General features: G+C 40.1%; 1 protein-coding gene across 2 annotated transcripts in view; it reads right to left on the bottom strand.

Moving 5' to 3' along the window:
* Nucleotides 1-10,667, bottom strand: part of LOC134223511 (trehalase) — a 155,088-nt gene extending 144,421 nt beyond the window's left edge. Inside the window, exon 1 of one of the 2 annotated variants that reach the window (XM_062702679.1) lies at nt 9,911-10,667. In XM_062702679.1, the coding sequence (XP_062558663.1) occupies nt 9,911-9,924 (14 nt within the window). In that variant the 5' untranslated portion in view covers nt 9,925-10,667. The remainder of the gene's footprint in view (nt 1-9,910) is intronic. The other variant, XM_062702680.1, reaches the window with a different exon arrangement.
* Between the last annotated feature and the right edge of the window lie 5,523 nt (nt 10,668-16,190).

The raw sequence follows: 16,190 nt of genomic DNA, 5'->3' as shown, positions 1-16,190 counted from the left end.
TGTGGATGACTACCAACGGTATGAGCTCAAGAACGAATTGGAGTGCCTGGAACATTTGCGCAGGGCAAAACTGAATTGTAAATAATACCCTTGGACTCTGTGAGCCTGTATGGACATAAACAGTTAACTTCGATTCCATATCAAGTGTAGTTTACCTGGAAGACCAAACGATCTAAACTCCAGGATAATTTGGAGAACCTAGAACATCTGTAGGAAAACTTACTGTAGCATACCTGTTAACATTTCTGAAATTGTTTAAAACTTAATTCTAAAAAAAACAGTTAAAATCAATTGGAAAAAGACGAAAATACGGAAGAAACATGTGCCGGGTTCATAACACCCGTAAGTTAGGCAATTATTATTCAACCAGCAATAAGGCCGATATAAATATTACATTTATTTCATGTTCGACAGCTCTTGGAATGTACGAGGGGGGGGGATAAAAAAATAACAAGAAAACGAAAAAAAAGTCCAAAATGCAAATGGAAAATTTTAAATTTTAATGGAAAATGACAGCAAAGAATGTTAAGAAAAAGCAAAGAATATGAATATTTCTAACATATTTATCCAGTAGTGAATTTAGCACAAACTTTATATAATTAAAAAAATACTGATACCTACTAATTTTTGGTGAAAATTTCTGTTTTTCTTTTTGAAAAAGGGATGGTTTTGCTGAACTCTAAGTAAACTGTTGAATACATAACACCAAAATTTTCCATAATCCTTAAGTCAAGTATGAAACTCAAACTGATTGAATCGATCAGGGCAATGGTCAGATGTACTTCTGAAATCACAGATGTGTTGTTTGAATGTTTCATGACGTTCTTGCATAGGCTCGGAATTGCAGACCTCCCGGACTATACGGAATACTTCGGTGACGTCTGAAGTAGAATCGGTGAAGCACGCCATATCAGCATGCCCACGATTTTAAAATTATTGGAATGACATGCTACTTGTTAGCGGCATAGATACGACCTCGGACAAACCCGTAGAGGGGATGCAATGGACGCTAAACTCACCCATACAAGAAACATGCGCGGATGAGCGGCGGGGGTTTCTGTATAGTCGTAAGGAGGTAATTTCGGCTCATGGACAGCGATAGCTGCCTGGGCGCTTCCCGACCCCCACACGATCTGAGATGTCTTCTCAGGCGTCTGATCGCAGATTTTCGTTTACCTTACTCCAAGCAAAGATACAATACACTGTAAATAACCTTGTTTTTTGAGAGTTACAATTCCAAATGATTTATGAAAAATAAAAACATTCTTCCAAAAGTTTCAAAATGAATCTCTGTTAGGGTTTCGTCGCCAGGAGATCATAGGTCTGCCCCTGCTGCAAAGTCCTGCCGGATTTCAGCGCTTGCTTGCGGCCTGCGTCACTCTGTGGAGTTGCTGTTGATATCGGATTTTGATGGCATCGTCGATGGGACTCAACATTTAGAATCCAGTTGTGAGGCCATCAGGTCCTGTAAAACGTTGACATCGGTTGATGAAGACTTCCAAATCTATGTGATCTCTGCGAATACGCACAGTTTACTCAACTGTTGCGTTAGTACTGCAGTATCGACATCTGGGTCGAGGTAGTACGATTGCTCTATGATGGTGGGCTGCTGGAGCGGCCCATGATTTCGTTGATTACTACGGGCAACAGCAACAGAAATATAATACATCCAGTCTTGCCTCACTTTAGCGATTATATTGTGCTGGACTCTGGATTTTGTCTAGACCTCCCTTGCTTCTAGGGATGCCCTACAGTTTTTCGTGATTCAGACGATCGAGGGCTTTTCCGTGGTACCAAACCAGTACCAAACTAAGGGACTCTTGAAATTCATTGATTTGTTCCAGGATGATGCAAAGTATGGTTCTCACATGATCATCCGGGCGGAATATTGCTTGCTGCCGTCGGAGAATTGTCAACCTTTGCCTATATCTGAATAAGGGCAGCTGATCAGTTGGATCGGTGCGTGACTGACATGTCGTGTCTTTCTCTGGCACCCACAGATTTGTCCTTTCTCCAATCATGCGTCGTGAAATATCTTAGAGGAGGCGATAATCGCCGGTTGTTGCTGCTTTCCTACCATCCTTGACTGGGGAGTTCACCCGCGCCCGCTTCTCCCGTCTGCAGCCAACAACGTTTGACTTACTTCTCTAGAGCCGCTTTCAGTTGTCAGGGCGTTTGATTATCATCTTTTAATTGGCACGACCACGCATTTCCAGAATTCAGCGGCGGGAAAATTCACTCGGGGGTCGTTTCACCATAGATCGACTAGAAGATCCAGCTGTGAAGAGATCATTCGTTGAAGAATATGGAACTCAGGTAATGGATGTTCTGGAAGGTGGCAGCGTAGAATATAAGTGGTCGGCGAAGAATACTTTAATCGAAACCGGCTATAACAACTTGGATGAGCTGCGCACTCAGCGAATAGAATGGATTACATGTCTACGGAATATATGTCTGTCAGTGGGAGTTGGGCGTTGCTGCAGACAGGACAGGCTGGCGTGGGTGGATTGGATATCCTGGCCGATGAAGAAAAGATAGCTGGAACAACCGAAGATTATCGCCTCAATAAATCACTGACTTGGAAAGCTGAAATGTTGGTTCGATCACTTCGAAAAGCTTCTTCAAGTCTTAGCCAGCGTTCTTAAAAAGCAGCCATCCGAAGCAGGAAATCTAAAGGGCCCTCAAGGTCGATCGGCAGTCGGCGGAGGTGACCCTATGCTGTAGGTTTTGTCTGTTTGAATCACAAAAATGTGTTTGACGCCCAGGGATGCAAGGGATTTTCAAATAGAGTCAGAGCTCATTCAGTTAGTCGCTGATGTGAAACTTTTCGCCTCGATTGATTTTTTGGCAAATTAGTGAAACGAAGGGATTATGCAAGAAAAACTCAAGCTCCTTTAAAACTGCAATCAAGTTTACTCGCGAGTTTGAACTTGATGAATAAGATTTGGAATGGTTTCACCAGTAACACTTGCTGGTGTAGAAAAAGTGATCAAATTTAGTTTCATATGAAGTTAAGAACTAGGCAGTGAGTCACAAATTGTTACACGGTATTGTTGGAATACCAGATAGTGTGGGACATCTCGGTGTTGATAAAAGATAGCTGGGAAGCAGGTGCCCGGCGGAATTCATTAGAAGGTCGGACCCTATTAATATTTTGGTTTTATTCTGGTTTCATAACACTCTTGAAGGGTAAAATGTGATCTTCAAGAACGTTATAAAACTTAAAATGTTACTTGGGGAATGTTCGGTTGGTTGCTGGCTGGTTAGCAGGAATCCAGAAGGATGAATGCACGTATAAGGCTGGTGAACAGAAAATCGAGACGCGTTGTATATGCATTGTAGTCGGGCCACTTATACAGGCGCATGTGCTAGAGAAGTTGGCGTGCAAACTTTGGAGTAAAGATCATTTGTACGAGCAACGTAAATAGAACAGGGATTGTTTTGCAAGGAGGAAGCTCAGCCTCAGCGTTAGAAGGAACAAAGAGTGTCGCGAGGCGTCCACCCTAAGGAGGAGTGTTGGAATACCAGATAGTGTGGGACTCCTCGGTTTTGATGGAAGATAGGTAGGAAGCAGGGACCGGCTAGTTGTACTTGCTTTTGGGTAGATATATGGAAGATTGTTATTCATATATTGTATATACCAGTTGATTGAATGAAGAGAACTGAGAGCTGCTGGCAGAATTACCAGCCTGCCGTGGAGCAGAGGGAACTACAGTATTGTTTTGTCTTTGTGAGGGGGTTTCAAATAAAACAACAATTTTGCAACAAGTTCTACATTATTGTGGAGAACAATGTTTTGTATGACTTCGAACTTTTTCCTTCGACCTCTGTATGCGAAAATGTCTTTTTATAATTGAAAATCATGTCGAAATTGGAAAATCGAAATTGGATTTATCTGTTCATTTGAAAAACTTTAAAAATAAAAAATATATTGCCATTAAAAAAATAAGACTGTTTCTAGAAATAGCACTGCGGCATCATAAAATATATTATGAACATTAATGGACAAATAAACAGCGATCGTATTAAGAGGTTTAAATATATTTTTGAGATTAAATACTCCACGCAAGATGTAGAGAAAAACTTTTGAAACTTCTCTATGAAATCAGGGGTTTCTTATACTTAATCTAATTTTAGTAAACAATAATTTCTACATCAGAATCTTAAAAAAAATTGCATCGGGATTACATTAATTCACAATTAACCATAGCACAGATTTTTGCCAGAGGCCAAAGAATCATTTTTAAATCTCAATAATTTGTTTAGGCTTCCAAAATTCCTTAAAAAGAAGTTTCTTCGCAGTACCAAACGGTAGTTCAAATTCAAAATTTCAAAATATTTGAAATTTCACTGTTATCATCAGAATATATTTGGTGATAACTTCAAGGTGCGATCGTTTGAACAGTTCCTCGCTCGCCTATTGGTTTCTTAGAAGCACCAGGAAATTCATGTAGAATTAAAAAGATTCAATTTCAATAGTTCAATTGATTGTGGAGTTAATTAGTTTTTTTTCATGACATAGAATCTGTACATTAAATTATTATTGGAAATCTAATAACTGAGGCTTAAAAGCTGGTCAAGTATTAGTGAGAAATTAAAGACAAGAAGAAGCTAAGAGCGACTTTCGGGCTAACAAGCCTTGAGAGTTCCTTTTTTTTTAAACATCCATCAGTTTTACTATAAAGCAACTTTATCGACGAATACACAAAGCGTTACATTAGGGTAAAAGACCCAATAGTGGAGGAACTAAGCACGTTCTTCCACTATTTTTCGGTTTACACCAAGCCTATACTTTATTTCACCTACCTCAAATATGCAAACGAATAGTCACTAATTATGGTTCAAAAGAAAAGTTTCGCAATTGCAGAACCATTCATTGTTGTTGCCTAAAATGATACCTCCAATTATTGGTGCAGTGTTCCAATAGTTGCGATATTTTTTAATTCATGTTCCTATAGTTGCGAATCCCATTGCTTTTATATGGGACTCGCAACTATGGGAACACTACCGCAACTATTGGAGCAAAGACGAGAAAAAGATAATGTATTTCAGCGATAATTTACCGATTTTGAGGGAAATCCAAACCGTTTTCCGTTATTTCATCTAATGACAGGACAACAGTTTGATTGACTATATGGGTTGCTGCGTTAAATACGTAGATTTTGTGAAAACAACACTACCGCAACTATAGGTACACACACGACTATCGGATCATTCGCCCTATTTGAAATTTCTTTCCCATGCTAGGATCTTGTACCTCACGAAACTTGGATTTAGTATCCTACTTTTTATTTTGATCAAAATAGTTGAAAATAGTGACTTTTTACGAGAAAAAGTGACCTTAGTGACTTGAGCTCGAAAAAAGAGACTTTTTAGTGACTTACCCGAAAAAAAGTGACCAAGTCACTAAAAAGTGACCCGCTACCAGGCCTGATCCACGCACCAAAATTCGAATGTACTACTCTATGATGTTCGAAAACGTGGACGCCAATGGGTCCGCCATATATTACAAGGGAGCTTAGACGGAATTTGTAAGAATAGTACATAGATTATTTATGCCGGTAGAGATACATGCTCATATTTCATTTAAAATAATCTTGGGGACACATTTATGGTCTATAAAGGATATATTTCGTATCAAGATAAAAACACTGATGCATAAAGTTCAAAATAAAAAAAAATAAAAACATTAAAAAAAATTTTTTTTTCGCTCCCTCAATGTTTTGAGAAAATTGAAAATTGAAAAAATAAATTTAATATTTGTATCGGCCTGATTGATATTCCTCTTGCTTTCAACATCCCTATTTTTCATACAAACTTGCGTCTTGGATTTTAAAGCCGCATACAATTTTTTTTTCAAAATAATTTTCCCCAGGGGTCACTAAGGAACCTCAGTTAATTTTTGGTTTCATCTTGAAGCAGGATCCAGTGTTGCGCAGTGTTATTCATTATCATTAATCATTCTTCTTCTTCATTGGCATTACATCCCCTACTGGGACATTGCCGCCTCGCAGCTTAGTGTTCATTAAGCACAGTTATTAACTGCGAGGTTTCTAAGCCAAGTTACCATTTCTGCATTCGTATATCATGAGGCTAACACGATGATACCTTTATGCCGAAAATTGTCTAGACCGGCACCGGGAATCGAACCCAGCCACCCTCAGCATGGTCTTGCTTTGTAGTCGCGCATCTTACCGCACGGCTAAGGAGGGCCCCTAATCATTAATCATATCGATCGTTGATCATTATTCATACACATATTGTGGCAATATATTATCACGATCGGTTATCGTTAATCATACTCCAAACATTTTATTTATAAATTATAACCGTTAATCATTAACGAAAATAAATTTAACCGTTAACCATAATCAATAGTCATTGTCAAAAAAAATAATCATCAATCATAATCTTAAATCATAGAGTTGAATGATTTAAGCTTCTTTCATTAACGCTCTGAAAACATGGACATGAAAAATTTAGCAAAATCCTGGCACAATCTTATTTTCTATTTATTTATTTATTTATTTATCTATTTATTTATTTATTTATTTATTTATGTTGTTTAACATCAGCAGACAACATGTGTCCCAATGATGTGTTGTAAACTAAACTAAAGATAAAATCAGAAATGGTCAAAATATAAAATATAAAAATAAAACATGTGATTCAAAGTTAACTTAAGAATTCCCTCGTCGAATACCGCGGCCAGCAAAAACTCTATAGAAGTTCCGTCGAAGTTTGTCCCGGGTTAAATGGAAATCAAAATCTAATGCCACTCGGTTGAATACACGTAATACTATTCAATATCTGTTGAAAACCATTATTTTTCTTAAGTTGTTAGCATACAAAAACCTATATTTGCATATTTTGTATATTTGGATTAGAAATAATTATAAAGATAAGATTGATTTTTCAAAAAACAAACACTTTATTGACGTTCGTTCGACCGACAAAGGTTCTCAGACTGTGAACCATTCCACCGATTCGTTTAACTTTTAGTTAAAATTTGACGCTTCGATGGTTATTTTCCCATCGTGGTTAAAATTTTACTCCGAAGCCGACCCATTTGAGTTTTGACAAATAGATAGTTATTCGGAACGAAATGGATTTGGCGCCAATTTTCTCGCGAACAAAGTTTAACTATTGAACTGTCAAATCTAACCATGCTCTGGAGTAGGGTTATTTTTAACCACGGCGAAATAACCATCGAACTGTCAAATTTTAACTAAAAGTTAAACGAATCGGTGGAATGGTTCACAGCCTCAATAATGTATAGCATCGCCTTTTCTTATCACAATCTTATCACTTATTCAATCGTCCAGACATTGAAGTTATAAAATTTTTCAATGTAATTGGATCCATTTTAGACCATTCATCAGATGGCCTTTGGTTTAAAACATTATGTAAAAGTAGGTATTCCCCAAACGTTTTCAATCGAATTGAGATCCAGGCTGCAGGCTGGCCACCCTAATACAGGAATGTTGTGACTTGTGATGCTTAAAAAACTCTTTAGTCGATTTGGAGGCATGACAGGTAGCATCATCTTGAAGGAAAATCATGTTATCATCCATTAAATTTTCGGAAAACGGAATGAGAACTTCTTCCAAAAGCTGGCATACATATACATGATTTTTTTCGCGTGGAAAAACAGACTGATGTTTACCAGCCAAATTAATTCCAGGGCTGTTACAAACTGAGCAAATTCCAATCCGTGAAATCCGCGACTAACAAAATGAAATCCGCGAAAATAATGGCTTAGGAACTTAAAAACACATTTCAATAGAAAACTACGCCCGAAGTAAAAATGTGACTTGAAATTTTCGTTTTCTACGTTAATGTTGCAATAATGTATTGAATAATAACGTAGAACTTATTTCATAGTTTATAAATAAATGGGTCCTTGCATTTATAATAGCCCAGGCTTCTTCACAGTTACTTGAAGGGTTTGTATCTAATATCTAGTGTGAGAAATCTGTTAGTGACTTCGAACTAATAATGGCTTCCGCTTTCCACAGTCGAACTGACATCGATGCAATTTATTCTACCTAAGTTGTTCTGATCAAGATTTTTTTTATGTACAGGTTATCCGACTTCATCAGTAGATGGGATTAACCAGCGCAGGGGGGAAACATACATTTTCAGTGCAAAACGTAAACAAACGAGCATAAATTCCACTCCAAAAATCCAAGAAGGCTGAGTTGGGGATATTGACAAGTCGGATAACCTGTACATAAAAAAATCTTGGTTCAGATAGCGTTTAGTCACACGTACATCACAATTTGGTTAATGAAGCATACTTTCTTGTGCCTTATGTTATATTATTCTGTTCTTTACCACCGTCTCACAAAATCTTGAAAAGCTGTAATAGAAAATTCGTTGATTATTTAGAAACTCAGGAGACCGGATTCTTTTGTAACCCGACCTTTCTTAACTGATTCTGAAGAGAAATCCTAAAATCTTAACCAACAAAGCTTGAATAACTCTGACGAAAGGATACAGGGTGGACATGGCAGAAACTTTTTTTTCTTTCTTTATTAACGTGAATTATAGAGTTTATAAGTTCTTCACTCGTTAATTTTACCAAGGCCTGGAGCACTTGGCAGGGTGATGAGGCACCCTCAGGCCCAACCGTGGAACCTTATATTGGAAAAACTTACTCAAAGTGAACTTAATAATAATATTTTATTACTTCATACTAATACTTCCAAATTTAAGCAGAAACAGTTAATGAGTAAAACTGGTTGACGAATGAAAACTATGACGCAACATTGATAAGGTAATGCCATGATACTTTCCCAACAAACATTAGAAGCTGAAGAATAGCTTGTTTCGTGGCAAATAAGCTTCTTCAGCTAAAAAAATAGATTGTTAAATATAATTAAATAGATTGTTGTTTTTTGAGCCAAGGTTCTTTGTGATGCACAATTGATATCATCTTATTATTAAATTAGTAAGAGAGTAAAGAGCCACGCAGAATGGGTACGTTTGCGTACGTTTTGACAGTTTTCCCATGGAAAACTGTCAAATGCTTGAGCAAAATATCCAATCGAAATGTTGGCTATCTTTCTTTGGATCAATTGAAAGAAGCACATATCCATTTATTAGAATAGTTCAAAGGCAGCATAGAGATCGTCGTCGAGCTGTATACAACACTATGGGTCTCCGAGCCTTCTAACAAAAGTTCGGTCTTGGAGCAATCCTAGATCCTCTCGTATACCATAATTTTAAAAATTTAGTTTCCTATGAAATTCAGGTACTGGTCCGTAAGTGTTAACAAAGTATTCCAGAACAGTCATAAAAACATTTGGAGGATTTTTTTTATATACAGGACAAAAAATGCAAGGACGTTGCCCTATTTTCTGCCATCCATAAATTTTGTTTTCCCAAATTCCGTTGAAACATATCGACAGCCTCTGCCAGCTTCTAATTTGCGTGCACTGATTTATCTTCCAATACCAAAACAACACCATGTGAATTAAAAACAGAGATCGAAAAAACGCCAGCAGCACATGCTGCTTATATATTTAGAAGTAAACTAATTTGACATTCATCGTTGGATTGGAGGTCACCGGCGGCATAACAGAAAGTGCGGTTTAAGCACTAGATAATCTACCTGGCTGTAGGTATCGGATCGCGAAAAAATGCATCAACCGCCCTTTTATTGGAAACCCTGTACTGGGACTCATAGTCACAATATTTAGACATGCGACACTTAAACGTGATCCGGTAGATTACCTTTGAACACTGTTTCAATCACACTTTTCACTGTAACAATCTAATAATTGATGGATTCTTTCATAGATGATGATGTAATGAATGGTATCAATTGGATGAATTTTATTACATTCTTATTTGGAAACTGATTTGCGAGAAAAAGCTAATAAATAGTCAAGAATTCAGCTCTCACCTGGATGAGGACATTTTCAGGGTGCGAATAAGCCCGGCTGCTTGTTTGATTTGTCTGAAAAACGTTGCGCCGTTCACGATTATGACACTTGTTGCAGCTTTTTTTCAATTCGCCAACTCACTTGTCGCACCTCACTCGCCTGAATGAAAAACAAACACTGCACAGTTGCTTTCCTCGAAAACCGGATAGGCTGTTTGAAATATTTGCGCTGGATAAAACTTTCCAGTAATCACTCCGCTCTCGGTGGAAGGAAATTCCTTTTTCCTGTGGCTAACGTCCGAATGCTGCAAGATTGAAAGAACGACTATCTTTGCTGAAATCCTTTTGTTTGAAGCTGGTCTGCGAATGGACAATTTCAACGATATACAGCTGTAGTGGGTTGAATGACGTTTCTCGACTCGGTTCACGCCACCTCCTCCTCGCCGTTCACCTGCTTAAAGGAAATACTTGCGACCTTTTAATTCACGTTCGTTCACAACACCGCCTTGCTTGTGTTGGTCCAAACTGAAGTGCAGCCGTCTTCAGATGAGTTTTATCACGTTTCTTCCGATGGTGGGTTTCGCCGTTCTTTGACTATCGTGCGTACGATACGCTGATGCGTAAAATGGCTTCTTCGCACAGATTGCGTGGAAACTTTGACACTAGCAGCAGAAACGATCGACTTTTTGAACTAGACTTGACGAAAATTTCCAGCGATGTTTGGATACAACAATTCGATAATCCAATAAGTGCACACAATTATTCGTAGACTACCAGACGATCAAAACGTTATGACGTACACTATAACGCCAGATTTGACCGAACGGCACCACCAAAGACGCGAAGATTGATACAACTGAGAGTTAAGCGGAATAGTTCATCCACCAGTTGAGGGAGCAAGTCAATTTTCATTGGAACAAAATTATCATCCCATCATACGCACACTCCGATATCTTGATAAAATTCACCGCGTGGCGCGAGTTCATTCAAAAAGTAAACACGTTCGTCGGTTTGTACGTTGGTGTTGATTTGGAGGCCAAATGGTATATCCATATGGCTGGTACCATGTTTGTAGAAGCGATGACGTACATCTCTGCACTATCGCAGAACTTGATTTCGACCAATCAGGGCTGGGTAATTAGAAGGCCCGTCTTGTATCGCATGCATGAGTGGTGAATGGGCTTTCAGCTGAACAAGAGCTTGAAGTGTTTGTACATTCATTCATTTTTCCTTGCTAACGTTGCTACGTCTTTTCAGCTTTGAATCATACCTACTCGTGGATAAACACATTTCACAACTAGCACCGTCGATTTAATCAACTGAAGTTAATTATTTTGAGCGAAGGTGTGTCTCACAGTTTTGGTCAATAGATAAAATATTGTGGTACATAAAAGACAGAGCTGGCTTGTAACGTCTGGTTTATTGAACGACGTGCGGTCCTTTGAACTGTGCTTGTAGTTTTGATGAAACTCCCGAAACAGTATGGTTTGGAATGTAAACAAGGTCACCTTTATGATGCTGCGTGAAAACTTTGCATTTTGAATCGTATTTCCTTTTATTATAATCTTGTATTGCTCTATTAACTGCTTTTGCTTTTTCTCGAATTTTTATCAAATCTCTTTGAATATTTTCGTTTTCTTCTAAAACTTTTTCAATTATACTCACTGATTTTTCTTTTGATTGATTCCAAACAAAACTTGAGAAGGTGTTTTGCCCGTTACGCTGGGATATGGATACTCTGAAGTAGTGCGTAACGGTGTAAATCCGGTCATATCGCCAGGCTCGGTACAACACTGAAGCTGACAATATGACGTCCTTAACCCCGAATTCCGCAAGGTGTCAGGCGACCCGTGCCGAGGGGATGTAAGGCCAGGGGGGCGAAACAATTAACCAGGCAGTTAACGGAGCCTGTGATGATGGGTAGACACTTTTTCGTGGTGCATTACGGAGTAGGATTTCCCGAGCAAAGCTTGAGAGCAAAACGATAACTCGTTTTGATGTTGTGAAATCGCCGAATATGATTACTTAATTTGATATCTTTTTGGTCGTTTTAACGGTTAAAATAACAAAATGTATAGCAGAAAAATCTTGGTTCTGATAACAAAATAAGTACACAGTTTGATGTCAGATTATACAATTTAGAAATCTATAGCAAAATGAGATCAAAATATGTAATCAATCATGATTATTCATATTTGAAAACAAATTATGATTTCAATTTGATGTCGAATTCAAAATGTGTTTTCTATATGCTCTCGTTATGATTTCAGACTTTGCTCGGGTTACCACACTGTGCTCTAGTTCTGACTATTCTTGTTAATACTTTATGAGTGATAAGAAAATTATTTTGAGCTTTTTAGTGGAATGTTTTCACTTGTCATAAGACGAGTTTATACAATCCCATTGAATTCCACCACTTAATTGTATCTTGTCGAGTCAAGTACGAGACACTGAAGACGGCCTTACTGTTGAGGTCGAAATACGTATCTGTCAAGATACAATTAAGTGGTGGAATTCAATGGGATTGTATAAACTCGTCTTATGACAAGGGACTTTATGAGTGATGGTCGGAAGAGTATGGAATGACTATTATTTGCTTTTAGATGACCCATATTTTCCTCTTTTTGGATGGAGTCAATGGAGTAAATTATAAAAACGTAACTAAATCTTGCCAAAATCTTACGCTGGTTTCGAAGCCGACGACATGTATCTTCAAGCTCCAGAGCGCTAATTAATTCACGGTGTCTCTATGGAGAAATGTTATTCTTCAAAAATCAGTACCTCTGACACACCCACCACGCGAAAGTATATGATCTCCTTTTTTCATATCGTGGGTAAACTAAAATGTTCTATCGGGGGATCTAGAACATTTTTCACTATTTTTGGTGCGAACGCCAGTTCTGCAGTACTTGGCGAATGGCGAACACCTGGTCCGTGGTGGAGCGTTCGCCCATAAAACCCGCTTGGTACTGCCCTTGCAATTGATGTTAGTCGGCGGCATAAAATTTGGGAGAGTACCTTGTAGGCGGCGTTCAGCAAAGTGATTGCGCGGTAGTTGCTACAATCCAGCTTATCGCCCTTTTTGTAGATGGGACACACGACACCTTCCATTCACTCCTGCGGCAGTGCCTCACCACCGTGTTTAAATAGTTCTCCTTGTAGTTGGTCAACCCCAGGGGCTTGAATCTATGACAAAGGTCGAAAGGACAAAAGGTCGAAAGACAAAAGATCGAAAAAACAAAAGGTCAAAAGGACAAAATGTCGAAAAGACAAAACGTCGAAAGGGACAGAAGTTCGAAAAGACAAAAGGTCGAAAGGTACAAAAGATCAAAAGGGACAAAAGGTCGAAAAATACAAAAGTTCGAAAAGGACAAAACGTCGAATGGGACAAAATTTCGATCAAGAACAAGTTGATAACAAGTTGGGTGTTTGTGCTATGCATTTAACTTCAAGCAGAAATAACAACACACTTATCTCATTAATCAAAGTTGAAGAATGAGCCATTTTCAAAGAAGGAGAAATCACTATGAAACAATATTATGAGTGTCTAGATAGTTTTGTTAGAGATAAAGCAGATTCTTGATTTTGGAAATGAATAAAACTTGTATTGCGCGAGACAGAGTTGTCCTATACAGTTGGCAAAAAAAATGCCCTTTTATTTTTCACTATTTTTAACAATTAAATAAAATGCATTCAATGAGTGCAAATAATAGATGGATATCAAGGTTTTATAAATGTCACTTCGATCTGTCAAAATAGGTGCCTTATTCTGACAGATCGATGTGATATTTAGAAAACCCAAACATCCATCTATTAGTTGTACTTACTGAATGAATTTTAATTAATTGTTGAAAATTGTGTGATTTTGATCTTATTGATCTTTTGTTTCTTTCGACCTTTTTCCCTTTCGACCTTTAGTCCCTTTCGACCTTTTGTCCTTTCGACCTTTTGTCCTTTCGACCTTTTGTCCCTTTCGACCTTTTGTTCTTTTCGACCATTTGTCCCTTCGACCTTTTGTCTTTCGACTTTTTGTCCTTTCGACCTTATGTCTTTCGACCTTTTGTCCCTAACCCTTCTCCCAGGTCCATCACCATACCGCCATCTTCGTCTGCATCGTTATTCAGGTGTTCTTCGTAGTGCTGCCGCCACCTTTGGATCACCTCGCGCTCGTTCGTAAGAAGGTTCTTGTTTCGTCCATGGTGGGACGACCCTACGTTGTGATGTTTTTTTATCGGTGTGATTCTCCGGGCGACGAATAAAGAACTACTGATTCGACTGGACGGTTGATTTATTGCCTCCGAGAGGCAGCGTGCCTGTACGGAGGTTATGTTACGAACACTGTACAAGAGATTCAATTCAGAGTCGCCTTTTATAGGCGACTCTTAGTACGGAAACAATATACAAATTATTGGGGACGTGCGCACAAACATTCAAATTTAAAGTCTAATCAGCAGGGACCATGTCCAAGGGCTTGACGACCCCTCCCCAGCTGTCTGCGAGTCAGGGAGAACTGCCTAGGGCGTGGTAGATTTAGCAGTGGGCTCTGCTAAAATCCCTCCCAAAAAACCAAAAGTGCCCGTAAGCAGACTCTATCAAAGCGACTGTGTGCCGCTTCAAAAGCACAAGCCCAGGGAGTGCTACTGGTACATCAGGGTTGATACCAGTAAGACCCTGATTATGGCATACTGGTTGCGTGTATTGGACTTGTATTTGGATATTGAAATACTGTGAACGCGAGGGCTGGTAGCCTGGTTATACTATTCTCTTAGTAAGGCCGGGTGACACCGACCTGAAACGGTGAATGGGCTAATGGCCAGGCTGTCTTCCGTCCCCTAAAACCGAGGCGGGCCTTGTAGCACGCAGTACAATCCTGTGGCTCAGCTGCTAGTTGAGTGGGAGTAGGCTCAGATGATCCTTCCTGACTAGCGCTGATCTGGCTCTGAACACGAAAGTGTCAACCCTCGCATGGCCTCCCTGCATGCCGCAAGGTATGTATAGATAACCATGGGATCGCGAAGGCGACTACACCAACAGGATTCGACAGCAGCCGCAAGGGGGACCCAATAGCAATGAGTAATCCAACAACAAAAACAAAAACGTCGAAGGAGGGAGGTGAGGCGAATGGCGATAAGGAGAACCCTTTCGCCAGGCGCAGTGGCCTTGATCGGTCACCCCAAAGGTCGCCGGAGGGAGGCGATGGCGGAGCCCGTGGTGGGTCAGACGAGGTGCCGGTGGACGTCAAGATGGACGGCCCCACTCTGACCAAAGTCATTAACTCGGTGATGACTAACCACGGGGAGGATGGAGTCCAGACCATGCAAGTGATTACGGACGTGTCGGACGTAGTCGTGTCCTTTCTGGACAACCGAGTGAACTATAGTAAGGACTTGAAACAGGCCGTACTGACCCTCTGCGCTCTAGTCGTGGAGGCGAAGTCGGAATGGAAGTCCTTGCTGGAAGCCAGTAAGGAGGCGGAGCACAAGATCCGTCTTCTTAGTGAGGAGAAAGAGTTGGCGGTTAGCCAAGCAGTGAAGGCCTCGAAGGAGGCTGAATCGGATAGGAGGACAGAGGTCATGTTTCCAAAAAAGGCGAAAAGAAGTCGTCAGCAGGTCGCAAGGAGTGCGACCAACGGTACGGAACAGGTCACCGCTAAGAAGGGTAGAGCCCGTGTGAAAAAGTACGCGCCTTCCAATGGCAGCGACAAGCGGAAGGACAGAGGCGAAGCGATTATTGTCAAGGCTGACGATAAAAGCTATGCCGAAGTCCTAAAGACTATGAGAGGCACCGAGAAGCTTTCTAGTCTAGGGGGGGATGTCAACTGCATCCGAAGAACGCGCAAAGGCGAGATGATTCTCGTCTTGAAGCGGGATGCTACTCGGAAGAGTTCCGAGCATAAAAAGTTGACGGAAGAGGTCCTGGGTGACGGGGTTCAGGTTAGAGCCCTGTGCCCAGTCCTGAACATCCAGTGCAAGGGCATGGATGAAATAACCGAAGCCGGAGACCTGGTAGACGCACTGAAGGTGCAGTGCAATGTCGAGATCCAAGAATCCGCGATTCGGTTACGCAAAGGCTTTGCGGGAATGCAGGTTGCCTCATTCCAAGTACCTATGTCTGAGGCCAAGAAGGTGCTGGATAAGGTAATACTGAAGGTGGGCTGGTCGGTGTGCTCGCTGAGCACAAGCCAACCCAATCAGGCCTGTTACAGGTGCCTTGGCCACGGTCATAAGTCCTATGACTGTAAGGGACCTGACCGTAGTAAGCTGTGCCGTAGGTGCGGAGCCGAAAACCACCAGGTCCGCAC

Source organism: Armigeres subalbatus, chromosome 3, assembly GCF_024139115.2.
Source record: "Armigeres subalbatus isolate Guangzhou_Male chromosome 3, GZ_Asu_2, whole genome shotgun sequence".
Taxonomy (NCBI): domain Eukaryota; kingdom Metazoa; phylum Arthropoda; class Insecta; order Diptera; family Culicidae; genus Armigeres; species Armigeres subalbatus.
This window is presented reverse-complemented; position numbering and strand designations above follow the sequence as displayed.